This window comes from Marmota flaviventris, chromosome 2 (genome assembly GCF_047511675.1).
Source record: "Marmota flaviventris isolate mMarFla1 chromosome 2, mMarFla1.hap1, whole genome shotgun sequence".
NCBI lineage: Eukaryota > Metazoa > Chordata > Mammalia > Rodentia > Sciuridae > Marmota > Marmota flaviventris.
Genome location: NC_092499.1, coordinates 98835450 through 98853130, shown reverse-complemented (window position 1 = coordinate 98853130; position 17681 = coordinate 98835450). Strand labels below are relative to the sequence as shown.

At 44.4% G+C, this 17681-nt stretch overlaps 1 protein-coding gene across 1 annotated transcript in view; it reads right to left on the bottom strand.

Moving 5' to 3' along the window:
* Positions 1-1516: 1516 nt before the first annotated feature.
* Gldn (gliomedin) overlaps positions 1517-17681 on the bottom strand; it is a 63548-nt gene continuing 47383 nt past the window's right edge. Inside the window, exons 5-10 of the mRNA XM_027926110.3 lie at positions 9384-9530; positions 7076-7204; positions 5177-5260; positions 4876-5001; positions 3465-3615; positions 1517-1994 (exon numbers count right to left, since the gene is read on the bottom strand). Coding sequence (XP_027781911.3) covers positions 1517-1994; positions 3465-3615; positions 4876-5001; positions 5177-5260; positions 7076-7204; positions 9384-9530 — 1115 coding nt within the window. The remainder of the gene's footprint in view (positions 1995-3464; positions 3616-4875; positions 5002-5176; positions 5261-7075; positions 7205-9383; positions 9531-17681) is intronic.

Genomic DNA, 17681 nt, shown 5'->3' with positions numbered 1-17681 from the left:
GACTTGGGCCCAGAGAAAAGTCTCAGAAGACACACAAACTGGGGCAGATGATCTACCTAAGAGTTTCCCTCTGTCTCTTTCCTGACAACAAGGATCTCTCTAGTAATCTGTCCAGCTTCCTCTTTTCTCAGTGTCTCAGCACGGGGCTGAAGGATGTTCAGACTGAGTTGGCAGAAAACATTCATGTTTAAGTGAATTTGGGAGCAAATGAAACTGGATCCTCTCCTGCCCATGGGGACTAGATATATCCTTTAAATTGTTTAGGAAAGAACAGCTCACTTACTGCTGGAGTCACTTCATTTGATGCTGTTCTCAGCCTTTCCCTCTACCTGAGACTCCAACCATATCAAGTGCCTGTTCTTAGTTGGAACAAAACAAAACAGGTCCTGGTGAGTAAGCCCTTGCATAAATCAGGCTGACTTTGTATTCTAGATCAAAGGTCAGCAAATCCTTTCTACAAAAAGCCAGATAGTAATGTTTCAGGCTTTATGGAGCCATACATTCTCTGCAGCAGCTACTCCACTCTGCTGTTATCCAGCAAAAGTAGTCATAGCCTGTAAACAAATGAGTGAGACTATGTTCCAATAAAACTTTATTTACAAAAACAGGCCACAGATTGGCTTTGGCCCTTGGGTTATAGTTTACCCACCCTGGTTCTACATAATAACCACAAATAGTGCCTCTCTTTTGAAACTGCAAAGTGCTTCCTATGGTTCTGGTCAGATTAATGCCCATTCACTCAGGTTTTAGTGCTGTAGAGTGAGCAACCAGAGTGCCCAAGGGTTCAGTGTTTATGGTCCCCTGCAGTAAATCAACATGATCAGAAGTTGACAGGAACATGATCGGGCCTGCTTCTGTTTCATTTAGAAACCTGAGCATGCAAGTGTTCCTGGCTTTAGCTAATCTTGGAGATGAGGACAATGGCCATTCTGTGGTAGCAGGTGCAAATTTAGAGAAAACTAATAAATTATGGATAACATGGCATTAAGAAGGCTTAAAGGGTCAATGTACTTTCCCAAGGTACCCAATATAAGTCAGTACTGGGGAATTCACTGCACAAGAAATAGGGACTATCAACTTAAAGGTAAATTTGCTCACATTTGGCTGACAAACCAGAAAACAGAACCAGACTTGTAAAAGTTGTGAGAAGAATAACAACCAAGAATCACAAAATTTCCTACAATTAGAGAACATCTTACCAATTACCCTAACCAGATGGTTTATATTATTAACAGGGGACCAAGGCCCAAGGAAGGAGAGCTAACTTGCCTAAATGAATTGTTTATGGAGAACTCACCATTTAAGTTCCAATCTGTTGCTATTTGATTAAGCAATCTGATTTTAAAGGTGCCCACTGACTATAAACACTCATGCTATAAGATTATGTTCTAAGTACCCTGGCTACCTCACTTGTCTTTAGAAAAGTTTTCTGTTGGATAAAAGTGACCCCAGAAAACACCTGAAATGTACTGGTGGTGGGGATGGAGGAGAGGGGAGGGGAATGGAAGGCAGCTCATCACTGTTTTAATGTAGCTGACAAAAAATGCACAGGATAAAGCATTAAATGGCCATCTTCCCAGGAGTATAAGTGCTGATCTCTCATGTTGTATGATAACATGGCAAGAACAGACTGGGAAGTTCTCAAATCAAAGTTTGCATTAATCTGTTTCTCTCCTAACAAATCGAAGGCGAATGTGATCCTTGTATCTTTGGTATCTGTGACGTAGAGGATTCCCCGAGCTATGAAGGCATTACCGGCCTTGGACTTGGGGTACGTGGTATTGATGTGCTGCACCACTGAGAAGGTTCTCTCGTCCAGCTGTGCTACAACAATGCTCGAGCCATCCACACTCGAGGCATAGATGATCCAGAGGCCCTTTTCATCTACAGCTAGGTTGAAGTAAGTCTTGGAATTTGCAAAAAGGTATTTCCGATCAAAATACAAGGCATTTTCGAGCTTCAGAATTTGGGATGTTTCTTTGCCAAATTCAAATCTGAAATGTGTACAAACAACAACAACAACAAAAATAGATCTAAGTTACCATTTCTGTGGGAAAAGGTGGTTTTGTGAAATGCCTTAAACTGAGCTAGTAGACCTGGGGTGGGACCTGGGATTCTGCATTGCTAACAAGCTCCAGGTAATGCCTGTTCTGCTGGTCCTTTTGCAACTCTGTGGGCAGCTAGGATGTAAAGGACAGTGACTAGCCTGTGCTAGCCAAAGAAGCAGGGAGGCAGCAGTATAGGGTCAGGGACAATCCTCCCTGGAGTCAGAATGAATTCACATTTAAGCAACTACTTACTAGCCATGTGACCCTGGGAAAACCACTTAACCTTGCTCATCTTCAGGTGTATGGATTCCAACTGTCTTCTCAAAGGTTCTCAAAGCTACAAGGGCCTGTAAAGATGACCTAGTTTGATCCTTTCATTATAAAAGAAAAAGGAAAAGATGAGTCCACAAATAGAAGTAGTAGAGCCACAGTGGGAACTTAGGATTTTTTTCTAACTCCAAGTTTGCTAGTTATTCCTTACTTCCTGCTGGAATTTTTTTTTTTTATCCATATTATTTTAAATTAAAAGTCTCCAGCTGAGAAGAGATGTAGCAATGTCAGGGCTGTGATGCCAATCTTTTTTGTCAGGTAAGTGGCTGAAAAATTAAACTGTGGCATGGAATCCCATGCCCCTTAACTCCCAGGGGCTGATTTGACAGGCTTTGTTTTGACAAATCTAGATGACTCAAAAACATGTATAATGATTAAAAAATGACCTCAATTCAGAAATAACAACGCAGTGACGTTAGGCTAAAATAAAACACCAGAGGGTGCCATTGAGCAGCACAGGAATATTGGTGTGTGTGCATCTGTGGATATAATTCCTGGGGAGAGCAGGAGGACTCAGGCGCTGCCTGGGGCACAGTCTCCCCTTCCCCTTGGGAAAGCAGAGGGAGGAGGTAAGCTGAGCTGGGGTGGTTGTGAGAATCCATAGGTGTGACCAGTGGATCTGAAGGCAGAGATGCCTGACTTTGAAAGGCTGCGTCCCTAGTCTTCAGTGATCTCAATTGTGACATGAAATTCCTCACACCCCAAATTTTTCAAAACAAAACTGATGCCTCCAGGGAGTGACACCTGGAGGGAGCTACAAGTTCATCCAAGGATGAGGAAGTGCAGATGTTACTACTCATGGCCCCTCCACCTTGCCTCAGCCCCCCACCCCCACCCCTCCCCGTGTCCAGACCAGCAATTAGTATAAACCCCAGGCAGGGGCTTGGATAGAGAGCTCTGTCATTGTCCTATGATGCATTCAGTCAACAAACCCTGATTGATCTCCCTTGTGTGCCAGCCTGAGGGTCATAAAGATGAAAAAGACACAGTCCCCACTCCTAAGGTCATCAGAGTACCACACAGTAGGTGCTCTCTAGGGTGCAGTAAAAGGGCATGGAGGACAGAGCTGAGGTCCAGGTGGCTCACCTCACTATGGTGTTGGAGCCCCCTTTGTGGTAGTAGAGAGAGTTGTTGTAAACAGCATGCCCACAACCGTGGAAGTAGTGCGGGAGGTGGATGAAGGTGTAACTGCCATTCAGAAGGGAGGGCCAGTCTTTGAACTCCTTCACCATGATGCCTGCAGGGGGAAAGCCAGGGGAAGGCGATTACCTACCTCCAGCAACCACAGCTGGGGAGTGAGTCTGGGAGGATCTTAAAAGGAGGGAAGGTAAGAGCAACGTGTGTCCTAAGGTCTCTTGTCCAGTTTGAAGAGTTGAGACTCCCAAAGTCCAGCTCTCCCTATCGGTTCCTGACAAATCATTCAGATATGGTCATCATAGAATTGGCTTGGCTCCTCCAGAGAGGCCCTGTCCTCCTTCCCCACCCCTCTCTCTAATGTTTATAAATCTTCTTTGGTATTACAAATAGGACTCAGGGCATTTTACCCTAAATTACATCCTCAGTCCTTTTTATTTCTTATTTTTAGACAGGGTCTTGCTAGGTTGCTGAGGGTCTCACTAAGTTGCTGAGGCTGGCCTTGAACTCGAGATCCTCCTATCTCAGCTTCCTGAGTTGCTGGGGTTACAGGCATACGCCACCATGCCTGGCCTAGTGTTTATAAAATATTCTATTGAGCAGCAAAAGTCTATACCAGAAATAGCAAATACTTGGCATTTGTGGATGGACTTCTCACAGCCTCCTGCCTTTTCCTGCATGCCACAACAGTTACTGCTAATGTCTTTTAAGCCTCAAATCTTTCTCAACTGGTAATTTGGACAGTTACTACTGGCTGACCAGTTAGCCCTGAGGAAATAAAGAAGCTGTTTCTTTTCAGCTCCTTCTCTAATGAGTGCATATGGCGGGACACATTCTGGAATGAGGCCATTGTTATAGGCAATGTGTGACCACATTCCATTAGATCAGCATAACTAGGGTCAAAATTAGATGAAGTGTGACTGCAGGATGGTCCTGTACCTTCTCCCTTGGTCCACCAGATATCTGAGAAAAATGGCCAAGAAGTATTCTCCTGAATGGTACAAACCTGGAGAAAGATGGAGGTGCACAAAGAATTTGCCTCTGACATTTCTTCCACATTATGGATTTGGGGATTATAAGGCCTACAGTCATCATGTTGTTGTATCCTTTCAGATACTTTGCCTATAATTGGACAGGCTACATTGCCCGGTTGTGTCCCTGTGACTAGGACTGCAAGGCTCTCCAACCAGCATGTTCAAGGGAGGTATGTATTCTGACCCCTGACTGTACTTTCTGAAATAAGGAGCAATTAGTATACCAATAATAGCAGGGATTTCAGAAACAGAAGTAGAATAAGCCTTAAGGTAAGTGACAGATGAAAATACAATTACAGCAGGTTTGGATCCTCTGTTGATGAAAGTACCTGAAAAATGTTCAGTCACCCAGATACGGTCATCACTCTTATTAGCAGACTCTCTTATCCAAGTCCCAAATGTCTCTGTAACCTTTAATATTTGTGTTGGGTTTCCAATGGCAGTGATCATGGAATCTGCCAGAAGAAGAAAAAGGAAAGTTACCTGCCAATTATGACTTTAATTTTTAAATTTCAAGACATATTTTTTTTTTTCCTCATGGCTAGGGATTGAACCCAGAGCCTTGCACATGCTAGACAAGTGCCCTGCCACTGAGCTACGCCCCTTGCCCAGGAAGCTTTGTCGGTGTACCTGCTTGAGGGGAATGGTGTTCATTGACTTTCTCATCAGCTTTTCCCACCAAGGTATCATCGTTTGGTATGGCACACGTCTCACCTAAAACAACAACAACAGCAATAATAATAATCAAAGCAAATGCAGTTGGCACAGTTTTAGAACTGCTGCTTTTCCCTACCTCATTCCAGATGCTAGTTCCATAAACATCCCTTAGACTATGTCCACCAAGTTTCTTGTTTGCTTGTTTTTTAAAATATATATTTTTAGTTGTAGTTGGACACAATGACTTTATTTTATTTATTTATCTTTGTGCGCCACCATACCTGGCCTAGTGTTTATAAAATATTCTATTGAGCAGCATAGGTCTATACCAGAAATAGCAAATACTTATCTTTGTGTGGTGCTGAGGATCAAACCCAGTGCCTTGCAAGTGCTAGGTGAGCGCTCTACTGCTGAGCCACAACTCCAGCCCCTTGTTTGCTTATTCTTAAAAAAACCCCAGCTGTTATACTTTTAATTTCCTCCCCTGCTTGATGAGTTCCCAGCAAGCTTTCGATGACCACAGTTACTAAGATAATACAATTCTAATAGGATGTCTAATAGGAACAAGGCTGCTGCAGTTCAGCATCGTGATAACTGCTAGGCAGTTATGATCAGCCTCCATTTATTGAGGGGAGGAGCAGTGACTTCTTTGAAAGCCAGATTTGTCCCCTCTAACAGCTGAGTGCCTCTCCCTGACATGTCTCCTGGAAAGAGCAGTTTACCAAATAGAACATGGGCCCTTCAGGGAAATCTGAGAGAAATTCCAGTCAGGATCCTCCTCAAAGTCAGCCACTGCAGTGACGGTATTCAGTTGTTCCTTCTCGCAGTTTAAGTTAGGTGATTCTCCCTGGGTCACCTCTTTACAGAAAAAATTCTAAGGCCACCCTAAAAATACTTCCCACTAATGTGGTCCTTGATTTTTAGTTAGCCTTCTATCCCACAGCCACTGCTGCCACAAATTAGCTGAAGAATGAGTTCTCGGGGCCTGCCAGAGGTCAGGCCTGGGTCAGGTCCCAAAGCGTGTCTTTCCATCTGTGAAAGGGCAACAGTCTGAGAGGGGGAAGCTCTACAGCTAGACAAGACTGGATTTGAATCATAGCTCTGCCACTTACTCATTGTGTGACCTTGGGCAAGTTACTTAGCTCCTCAGGTGGCAGTTTGTATCTGTTAGTGGGAGACAATAACGATGCCAATATCACAGGATGGTTGGAGAATTAGGAGAACTAAGCGCTTGGCACCAGGCCTGCACATCACTAGTGCTCAAAAATTACTGGTGGAGCATTGTTAACCAAATACTAAAAAATAGTAATAAGAAGACAAACTATTGCGACAACAACAACAAAAAATTAGTAGTGGAGGGGTCGGGGGTAGCTCAGTGGTAGAGTGCCTGCGTGAGGCCCAGGGTAAGATCTTCCACACTGAAATACTGAAACACACACACACACACACACACACACACATCAGTGTGGTGGGGATGGTAGTTCTATTGTTAATGTGTGTGCAGGGTTAACCAATCTGATTGCCCCTTGATCTCCCGAGCATCAGCCAAGCCCTTCTTCTCCCATGAGTTTGTGGCTACATAAAGCTAAGTCCTCAAGACCACTTGGGGGAGAGGGATGATGGATATGGCAAGGAGGAGGAACAGTCTGGTGGTAAGTGAAGGTAAAAGATGAGGGAAATAGGTGGAGGCTCAATTCTAGGCCTTTCTCTGTCCTCTTTCCCAGGGCAGATGGCTTAGATCTTCCATGAGCATGTCTCAAAGGGAGAGCTCCCATTCAGGGCAACTCTACCCCCTCAGTTTTAAACAATCTGGTCACCTAGATTGGGATGCAGATCAAGAATTTAGGGTCATTAGTGGAAGGGGTTGGTGACCTGCACATTGGCCATTGAACATGTTTGGCTGCCGAAGGCCTTTGGATCTTCTGCTTCCAGGAGGCCCAGGAGGTCCTGGAGGGCCTGGGGGTCCAGGGGGCCCAGGTGGGCCTTGGTCACCTTTGGCACCTGCAAAGACAGAGAAGAAGTGAGGGAGATAGAGAAGGAAGAGGGAGAACAATTGATAAAGAGTTACCAACAGAGATTGGGTTTCACATGAGGGAAAGGACAAGGGAGCAGTTCCGGGGGGCCCACTGAGCTCACCCCTTCCCAGAGATGATCAACTTAGCACTTATCTCTGCTGAGTTGAGGAGCCACCATAGTAGGTATTGAGGACCCACTATGTGCCAGGAATTGTGCTAAGAGTCTTACAGATCTCCACCTCAGTCTCCCAAACCACTCCTCTCAGAAGCTGGAGTCTCAGGGATGCTGAGTGATCTGCTGAGGTCACCGCCTGCAGACAGCAGGAACTCAGCTTCAGCTGTCACGGCATAGCTCCTCCTTTGAACAGGCTCATGTCAGTGGGTCTCAGCCCTGACTGCTTGGTGGGACACGGAAAATGATGTAGGAAATTCTGAAGCCTGGGCCCCATCCTGACTAATCAGAATGTTGGGAGCAGGTTGGCCTCTGTATTTTTAAAAGCTTCCTCATATGCAGCCAGGTATGAGAGGCGCTGCTGTGTGAGGGAGATGAACCAGGAGCTCCTTCAGCTCTGCTTCTATTCAGCTTTGTGACTTTTTAAACCCTTCTGAGAGCCATTTCTTCGTCTCCACATTAAGTCTCAAAGTCCCTGCCCTGCCCTGTAAGAATCAATGAGGTCACTGCTATGATGATTTGACAGCTGTAATCTTGCCCACGGATAGGCAGTCACACCTTGGTCTATAGACGGTCAGCGAGGGTGGTTGCCCTTTGCAGGGGTCATTGGTTCTGGAGAATTCATAAAGATGCCCCTCTCTGGGCTGTTCAGCCCTTTTGTTCTAACCTCCAGGGTTGAGACTGGAGAGATCAAGTCTATTTAGCTGCCTCTTCCCAGCCAGACCACGTCAGCCTTTTCAATCTTTCTGGAGTGAACAAGTGGGGGACACTGGGGCTGCAGATGGGTCTATGACCACTGTGGAAGGGGCAGAGATCTCTAGGTAGAATGGACCTGATCCAATCCTCCTGCCCCTTCTCCACTCCACTGAGGGTGCACTGAGTTCTGTCCTATCCCTTTTGCATTGGGTAGAAGGATGGTGCTTTTCTGAATAAAAGGTTTGTCACCCCTCACTTAGTCAGCAGTGTAGAGAATTCTGGATGTGTAGATTTTCTGTGTGACTGAAATGTAACATGATCTTATGGTTTCAAATACATGTATTTACATATACGACCCTTTCAGACCCTCCTTAAAGTTTACATGTTGTGCCTAGCAACATCCCTTGTTTATAAAACAAAGTATGTTAAACATAACTTGATCTTCCCCTGGTGCTTTGGCCTTTCGCCTGGCGAAGAGTAGGCATTCGATCCATTGTGCCTGGGTGGCTGTCTGTCTGGCTGTGCAACTGACTTGGGGTCATTATTGTGAATATTTATTACCATCCTAGCTTCTTGAGGACAGATACTGTGCCTTGCTTACTTTCATATTCATAGTTTTAGCAACTGGCAGAGTTCTTGATTCATGGATGGTATTCTCAAATACTCAATAAATGTGTATTGAGTGCATTAGTAGAAAGTTATGTTTTCATGATATAGATGGTTTCCAAAGTACTGTGATTTCAAAATTCTTCTGCCTCTCCTCCTCCATGACAATCAGCTCCTTCTATCATGTGATTATCTGTGGGGTGCTGCCCCTAAGCTTCCTTCTACACAAGTGCTGACTATCACTTTCAATCTGGACTAGAAAATCAGCCACTGACTTTTGCCCAAATTCTCTGTCAAGTGGTTTATATGGCTATAGCTTGACTGTGAAGAAAATGCTTGTGACCTCTGTCAATTGTCCCTGGAAGTCTCTAGAGTGGCTTACTTACTTGTTGCTGGATTTCAATAGATATTTGGAAAAGGGAAACTTCCTTCAACCCATTCAATCTAACTATGGCTTTTAGACCTAAGTTATTTAAATGACTCATACTTAGATCTCAGATCTGGTCTTGCCCACATGGAGAAACAGGTACCGCTTTCTCTTTGAAAGTACAGAATTCCAGAATCTGCTGCAAAACAGAGGACAATGGAAGGACAATAAAGAGAGAGGACACAGAATAACAGTTGAACTGAAAGCCAGCGAGGTCTCTGAGCATGTGTGCCCTTGAAGGGAGCCAGAGAGCACTCCTCCTACCTGCCAGCAGTAAATCGTTGGACACGTCTCCTTTGTCTCCTTTTTCACCCTTCTGTCCTGGTGGGCCCTCATTTCCTGGTGAGCCCAGTTCGCCAGGGTCTCCCTTTTCTCCCTTTTCCCCTGGATTTCCTGTGGCTCCAGGAAGCCCTGAGGGAAAGGAAATGACATATTAGCCTGTTGTGCAATAGATTCCGGGTACACCACTTTGCAAAAATTGTACTTTATCCTTTTGGGGTAAAGCAGCTCTGAATCAAATCACAGAGCTGAATAGAATCCTTCATAGCCATTTTAAGGCAGAAAAATGGCTGTATATACACTAAAGAATTGTGTGGGTGTGTGTGACCATGGGCACACTGCAGATTGAACCCAGAGGTGCTTTACCACTGAGCCACATCCCTGACCCCTTTCAGTTTTTATTTTGAGACAGGATCTCCCTAGGTTGCTGAGGGCCTGACTAAGTTGCTAAGGCTGGCTTTGAACTTTCAATCCTCCTGCCTCAGGCTCCCAGATCGCTGGGATTATAGGCATGCACCACCACTCCCAGCTTGCTAGAAATTTGGCTGGGCCAACAGGTTAGAGAGAGGAGGGAAGCACAAGAGGGACAATTACTATAGGAGAAAGAAGGTGAGGAAGGTCAAACTAGAAGTCTGGCACCATCCCCACAGCAGATGAAGAGGATCCACAGAGGCATGTGCCCTGGACAAATGCAAAATGCTTCTACTCACAATAGCAAAACAGGTGAAGTTGTATAGGATGACTAATGGGGTGAATAAAAGATAGTGGGTGAAATTTCTGCTTTTACTTATGGAGAGCCATGACTATAGGAATTACCATCCTCTCACACACAACTAGAAGTCTTTCAAGATCTGAGTGACAATATGTCTTCGCATAGACCATGGACAGGACAGGGCACCCTAGATCATTCCAGCTTACTGCTGGGAAGTAATTCCCAGTAGCACAGGGAGGGAAAAACCAAAACAGAGCCTAGCAAAATCCCTGAGTTGAGTAAAGCATCAGTTTGGGGAGATGGACATGGCTAGAATTTGCTAGATAGGACAGCAGAGAGGAGAGAGCTGTGTTGTAGAAAATTACAGAGAAAACAACATGGAAAGAGCTTTTCATAAGGAAGTATGGAGGCCATGAAGGGAGTAGGACTTATGCTTGACTCTAGCTGTCACCTGGTCACATCCACCCTCTGATCTGAAAGCATCTGGAACAATAAGAAGGGACAATTATATTATGCTCAGAAGCTCAATATACATATCAAGAGGTAGGGGACTCTTGTTTTCTGGACATTTCCATGCTATTTATACATTCTTTCCTTTATCTTCTATCAGCCCAAAGCCATTGTTCCTTTTCAGCACCCACTAATCTAGACAAGCTCCCACCTTTCTTGCCTTTCTCAGAAAACTGATTCAGAGCTATATCTGAACCCGTCTCCCAAGTTGCAATTCCTAAGACCCCAAATAAAGTCCTTTTACTCTTACAGTTCTGAGTTTGGATTGATTGGCAGCAGAAAGATCACTGGGGATCTGCTGGGATCACTGGGATCTCCATGAGTCTCTGGCTATTTGATGACCTGTGCAGGGTAAAATTCTACAGACCCAGGAAGAGAATTCACAGTTCAGTATGCAATTCTCAGAGCCCACACAGTGAAAAGTTCTCATCCCATCAAAGTGGAGAGACCCATAAAGTTATGGGATAGGAACTGAAGTTTTCTGAAGAAGCCACATCTGTATGAAAGATCCTGCAGCCTCTTCCACCTGTGCCGAGAAGAACACTGTGAAAATTGTGAAGAGATGGAATGTCACATGTCCAGAGCCAACTTATTTTAGCCTATCTTAGGCCCTTTAGAAAAATAGCCATTTACTCAGCTTTTGTATCTGACCTAACATTCTCCTATCAGGTAAATTTCTTGGAATGTATTGTTAAGGTCAGCAGATCTCTAGCCTCCCCCAACCCTAAAGTGAAGAATGCTGTAATAACATCTGAAACCTGCAGAAATATTTTTCCACTTCACTATAGCCCAACCACTTCATGCCCCACACATGGCTCTAAAACTTTATATAACCTCTTTCATGTCAGAGTGCATCACTCAGGGTAACTTGAATCATGTTCCCAGACCCTGGTCACTGGTATTTGTCTCAGAATAAACTCTTTTTAAAAAAATTTCCTTGTTATTTTATGTTGGCAGGTATATTAGATCTTGGAAAAATCATGTATTAGTAATGGAGCTAAATTAGCCCCAGGGTAAAAACTGCTTGGGGACCATTATTACAGAGCTTAAAACCAAGGTTTAAAGGATCAGAGATATTTGCAAGTAATTTCACTAACTGCCTGAATAGACTCCAAAATTTAATCTCCTTAGTCAATGTAATTTGGATATTAACACATTAAGCAAGAAAAAATTATACAATCATTTCAATGGATGCAGAAAAGGCATTTGATAAAATTCAACAATCATTCCTAATAAAAATTCTTATCAAACTAGAAATAGAAGGGAATTTACTCAGTCTGAAAGAGGGCACTTGTGAAGCCTATAGCTAGTGTCGCCTTTCCCAGTGAAAGAAATGTGTTTCCCCTAAAGTCAGGAACAGGACTCGGTACCTACTCTCATAATTTTGATTTAACATTCAACAGGAAGTCCTAGTGAGTACAATAATGAAAGGAAAAAGAGATCAAAGTCATGTTAATTGGAAAGGATGACATAAAACTGTCTTTATCTGCAGCTGACATGGCTGTTCACGTAGAAAATTTCAAGGCATCTATAAAAAAGCTAGTAGAACTCATGAGTACACAGGTATCCAGGCCCTGAGAGGAAAAGTAGTTGCATGATATTGTACAAAGACATTGCTAGATATGGATCAACTAATGAGATACCTTATCTCAGGAATATTTGTCCATTTTGATAAGAGTCACCTAAGTGGTTTAACAATGACACTACTCAAAGTGACAGAGATGTCAGGCAACAAAGAAGAGCCAGAGGCATTCGTTAATGCAAGCAAAACTTCAATTCCTTTCCTCATCTGTAATCAAGACAACTTAGGATCTTTGCCTTCTCTGACTGCTCTGTCAGTTCCTGTGCCTTCTTTAGGCTCTAAGTGACTGCCCATTTGTTCATATATTATACCCCATTAATCTGAGCAATACCCATTTTCTAACTGTTATCCTCTGGCATTGCAAATATCCTCCCTCCAGTTTTAAAACCATACCTGGCCCAGCACTATTGGGGTACAATCTAATTGTCCCAAGAGAATGCAGAATTTCATGCAGGAAGGCACCTTAGAGGTCATTCAGACCAACCTCCCAGCCGATCCTAAAAGGCTGTCTCCTAGCTGGCTCTTCTCCAGGTTGTTAAATGGTGGGGAGGTGTTCACATCACAACCCATCAGTTTGTACTCAAATGCTCTTTCTGCCATTGAAGTCAGTTGTTCCCTCAAGTGTAAATCTGGATCTCTTATTACCTTTCATTGACTGCAGACGCATGATAAATATCCAAAATGGTTTCTGTCCTCCCATATTCAATGGACCACCCATAGACCATCCCAAGTAAGACAGCAGTACATGAAAGAACACCAAGGTATTGATCACTGTCAGTAAGTATAGCAAACAAAGAAACATTTGCTAGATTTCAATCAACCATTAAAAAAAAAAAAAACTTTAGTGAAAACCATAAAATTCAACTATGGCTGGGAGCTGGAAGACCCATGGTCACTGCTTCTGCCAGTGGTGAATCTGGGTGACATCATGCCCTGAAGGAGCTGCAGGGTGTCCCTTGGTTGTTAGTACTTCCTCTGGTGTGGACTTAATACTACAGTAAGAAGAAAAACAGTTGGGGCTGGGGCTGGGGCTGGGGCTGGGGCTGGGGCTCAGTGGTAGAGCACTTGCCTAGCATGTGTGAGGCGCTGGGTTCGATCCTCAGCACCACATAAATATAAATAAATAAAATAAAGGTATTGCAGCCAACTACAACTAAAAAAAAATAAATATATTATTAAAAAAAAGTAATGCTTATTACTGAGAAAGGAGTCATCTCTTGCAACAGCTTCCCTGCCCACGGTCACTAGGTCCACTCACTTGACAAGAGCTCTTATGCAGGGCCCTCTACATGAGAAGATGTTTCCTTTGTCAGTATTTTAAATAGGCAATTTGGCACATTATCTGAAGGAGACAAAAGATTAGGACGTTGCCATAGAGTCCAGCCTGCACAATGCGCCAAGTGCAACCGATCCCTTCTAAAGGTCTCACATGACCCAGATTTAGCAGAGCTCAGGGAAATGGTATCTGCTGGTTATACCAAGGTTTTCTTTTTCAGTCATTTATTCTACACAAAGAGCCTTTCTGCATCATCATCCGATTTCCCCTTCCTTTCTTTTATTACTACCTCTTATGTCTCTTATTTTCTTTGTCAAAAAGGCCATATGTGAAGCCGGGAAATGTTCCAATTGTAATGAAGCCTGGTAAGGCAGCTCCCACAGGGGCAGGTATTTAAAGCTGATAAAGGTCTTTGCTTGAAGGTGTTTATGCCTCTTAGCTGGGGTGTGCCTTGCCATTTTTAAGCTCTTGTTAAGAAAGAGGTAGAACGTTTGCCTACCTACAGTCTGCCTTTGCCCTCTTGTCCACCAACGTGTCTGACAAAGCATCTCCTTTGTTAGCAAAATCACTGTGGCCAATGCATGTCGGAAATAGAACTCCCCTCAGTCACCATGCGCCATCAGAGGACTTCTGTGCAACACTTTCTACTCTGACTTCAGCAAAGGTCAGGACTGCAAGGCCTGCACGGTGACACCATCATACTTTGTGATCTGGACCCTGGCATTTTTTTTGCCCTGGCACTCCTGGTTGGCTCTGAATCAGCACATTCAGCTAGAGAAGAAAGGCTGGATTTTCCCTGCCTAACTTGTGTCCTAGAAGTGGCTCTTTGCTATTTTTCTTCCGGTGTCGCCTACTCAAAACAAACATCTCCATCAGCATTGGAACTTGGGGTTGTAAGAGAGCCCCAGCTGGGGCAACTCCACGACAGGGGGTGAGGGAGGACATTTTATTTTCGGCAGTACCATCTGTCACTTAGGCGGCGGAAAGGAGACCAGAGGGTGTCATGTAAAACTAGTCCCAAACATGAAGAAGGAGGAGGGCATTTATTTCTGTTTCTTAGATGAGCATTTGATTTTTATAGAAGACATTGCAGCATTCACTCTTATGTGAGAAAACAAGAGACAGATGGAAAATAAAGAAAATGCTTGATTTTGAGGCACGAGAATGTCAAACTTCATAGAAGATGCTAGTTGCACAATTGACAACAGTTCAGTCTCTTTGGGTTCCAACTCTCCTCTCCGAATCTAAGTCCATGTTTTCACATGCATGCAGGACAGTTCCTCTTCATTTCCTTTTGGTCAAGACATGATGTTAAGTGAAACAAAACAGACACAAAAAGACAAACACCTCATGTTCTTACTTATATATGGAAGCTGAAGTTGATCCCAAAGAAGTAGAAATTAGAATAGCAGTTAGCAGAGCCTGGGAAGGATAAGGGCAAGGGAGGACAGAGGCAGGACTGTTAGTGAGTGCAGGGGTGAAACTGGGCAGGAAGAATAGCTTGTAATTTCTATAGCAAAACAGGGTAACTGTGGTTGACACAATTAATCGAATATTTCAAAATAATTAATAGAGACTGTTTTGGATGCTCCCCAAACAAAGGAAGGATGCATGTCCGAGGACAGATATGCCAATTACCCTGATCTGATGATTATACATTTTGTACATGTATTGAAATGCCACACTGTTCCCCATAAATATGCATAATTATCATGTATCAATTAAAACGTACTAATAAAAAGTTAAAAAATTGGACATGCCAAAAAAAATTTTTCCTTTTGGTCTGAAATCAAGATTATTTTTCATTTTTAGAATCAACAACAATAATAATAGCTAGCCCTAATACGGAATTGAACTGTGTGTCAGATCCTGTTCTAAGCACGTCATATGAATACTCATTTAGTCTTCCTAACAACACTCTGGGGTCGATGCTATAATTATCTATCTTACAAACTGGTACAAGTAAAGGCAGCACCAAGTGACTAAATAACTTGCTCCAGGGCATGCAGCTAGTAAATGCAAGAGCCAGGACCGAGCCAAGTTCCTGCGCTCTAGATCTGGCTCCATTCTATCCCACCATGGTTCTTAATGCTTCCAGGGTCAGACACTGAGGGTCTTTGATACTTCTGTGTCCTGGAAACAACTGTTAGGCTAGAGGTCTTGCACTCTGGCTTGTTAAGCTCACCATCTTCTCAAGTGTCCACGCTGGTTCCCAGTCACTCCTGAGCCAAAGCCCTACCTGCTGTGACGTATGAAGCAGTCTTCAAACCAGGACAGTTACAACTATGTGTCATGCGTAAACTTCGTATTCTCTTTCAACAGGTTTGTAAGCCCTTACAGACAGGCGCTGTGCTCTGTTCTCCTCACTCATACATGCATTCATTCCTAATTCATTGATTATTTATTGAACCTCAGCCGAGGCCTGGCTTATAGCTGTGACAAATAATGAAATCTATACAGTCCCTGCCTCCCTAGACAGACACTATGGTGGAATATTTAAAATGGGAAGCCATAGTAGAGTGGCTGTAACTCCACCTGCTCTACCTATGGGTGAGGAGGTCAGGGCCCTGAGGGTGGAATGACATGTCCAAGGCCTCATGGTCAGTTGGGGATGGAAGCAGTTCTCCTAGAACTCCTTCATCTGTCCCCTAGCCTTCAAAGCAGGGAAAGTGGCATGAAAACAGCCCTGACAGGCTATGACTCACAAACGTCCTACAGGCCTCTCTGAAAGACTGGAAGCCTCCCAGCCTTCCCAGTCAGGCTCAGTAAATAAGGCTCAGGTGGGTGGGTGTTTGAAGCCCCAAATCCTTCAACGATCACCTGTTCCAGCTTTCGAGCCCCTGCTCTGTGGTGCCTCCAATAACACTGCTTGCTCTCCACCGGCCCAAGCCCCTTGGGCATGGAAGTTGAGTGTATTATGGGTAAGAACAGGCGTCCAGCACTCAGAGAAACCTGGATTCAAGCCCTGCTTGACTCACTAGCTTTTTGATGTTAGACAAGTGATGTCCATGCACCTACAAAGAATTTATAGAGCTTCAGTGGGCATTCCAGGCACTGGAGGGGAGAATAAAGACAGACACGGTCCACTCCCACGGACCTCACATTCTACCTAGGGGCTCAGACCATCAGCACAGCCACAATAAACACCCTGAGGTGATTTCTGGAAAGGATAATGTTTTGGTAGAGAGCAGGGACAGAGAGGGCAGGGATGATTTTGAAGAGGAGGCAACATCTGAACTGAGACCTGCAGTATGAAAGGGCCAGCCATGGAGGGGCAGGGAGCAGGCATTTGGGCAGTGGGCACAGCAGTGCAAAGGCCCTGGGGCAAGGGTGGCCTTGGGCTGTTTGAGAAACAGATCTGGCTCCATTCTATCCCACCATGGTTCTTAATGCTTCCAGGGTCAGACACTGAGGGTCTTTGATACTTCTGTGTCCTGGAAACAACTGTTAGGCTAGAGGAAGGAACTGAGCTAGCAAAAATACCCTTCCCTTGGGTGGCGCTGTGGGGATAGAATGAGCAACCCAGCACTTAGTAGCAAGCAAGCCTGGAGGTAGGTGGTGGCTGTTTACTATTGCACAGAAGATTGTTGCTAGAGGGCACATCCTGCCCCAGCTGAGTCCCTATCTCTGTGGAACACAGTTCCTTTGGCACTTGTTGTTCCCTCTTTCTGGAATGCACTCCCACAGCTCCCTCTCCCACCCCTGCCTGGCAAACCACTAAGGATCCTTTTACTCTCAGCTTTAACTTCTCTAAAGTCACACCCAGTCGTTTCACATCTCTGCTTAGGATCCTAAAGGGCTTTCCTGGAAGCTGACAGCAAGACCCATACTAAGCTGAAAGGTCCTAGAAGGTCCTGGCCCCACCTCCATCTTCACTTCACTACAAGCACCCCAGCCCTCCCCCCAGTCCCCATGGCCAGGCATTTGCAAGTACTGTGCCCTCCCTCTGGACTCCTCCTCTGCTCTCATCCTTTGGGTCTGACCTAAGACTGAAACTCCCACCCCACTGTCTCTATTACCGCGCCTCCTAGCATTCTGCTCTTTCTTTCAAACCTACATCACCTTTTGATTCTAATGTGTATGATTGCTCACTGGTAATGTCAGCCTCCCCACCAAAGGCGGAAGGTTCCTAAACGTACCCCGACTAGCACTCAACACCTGTTCAACTTTAATGTTCTACTTTTATATCATTCGATGTGTCTA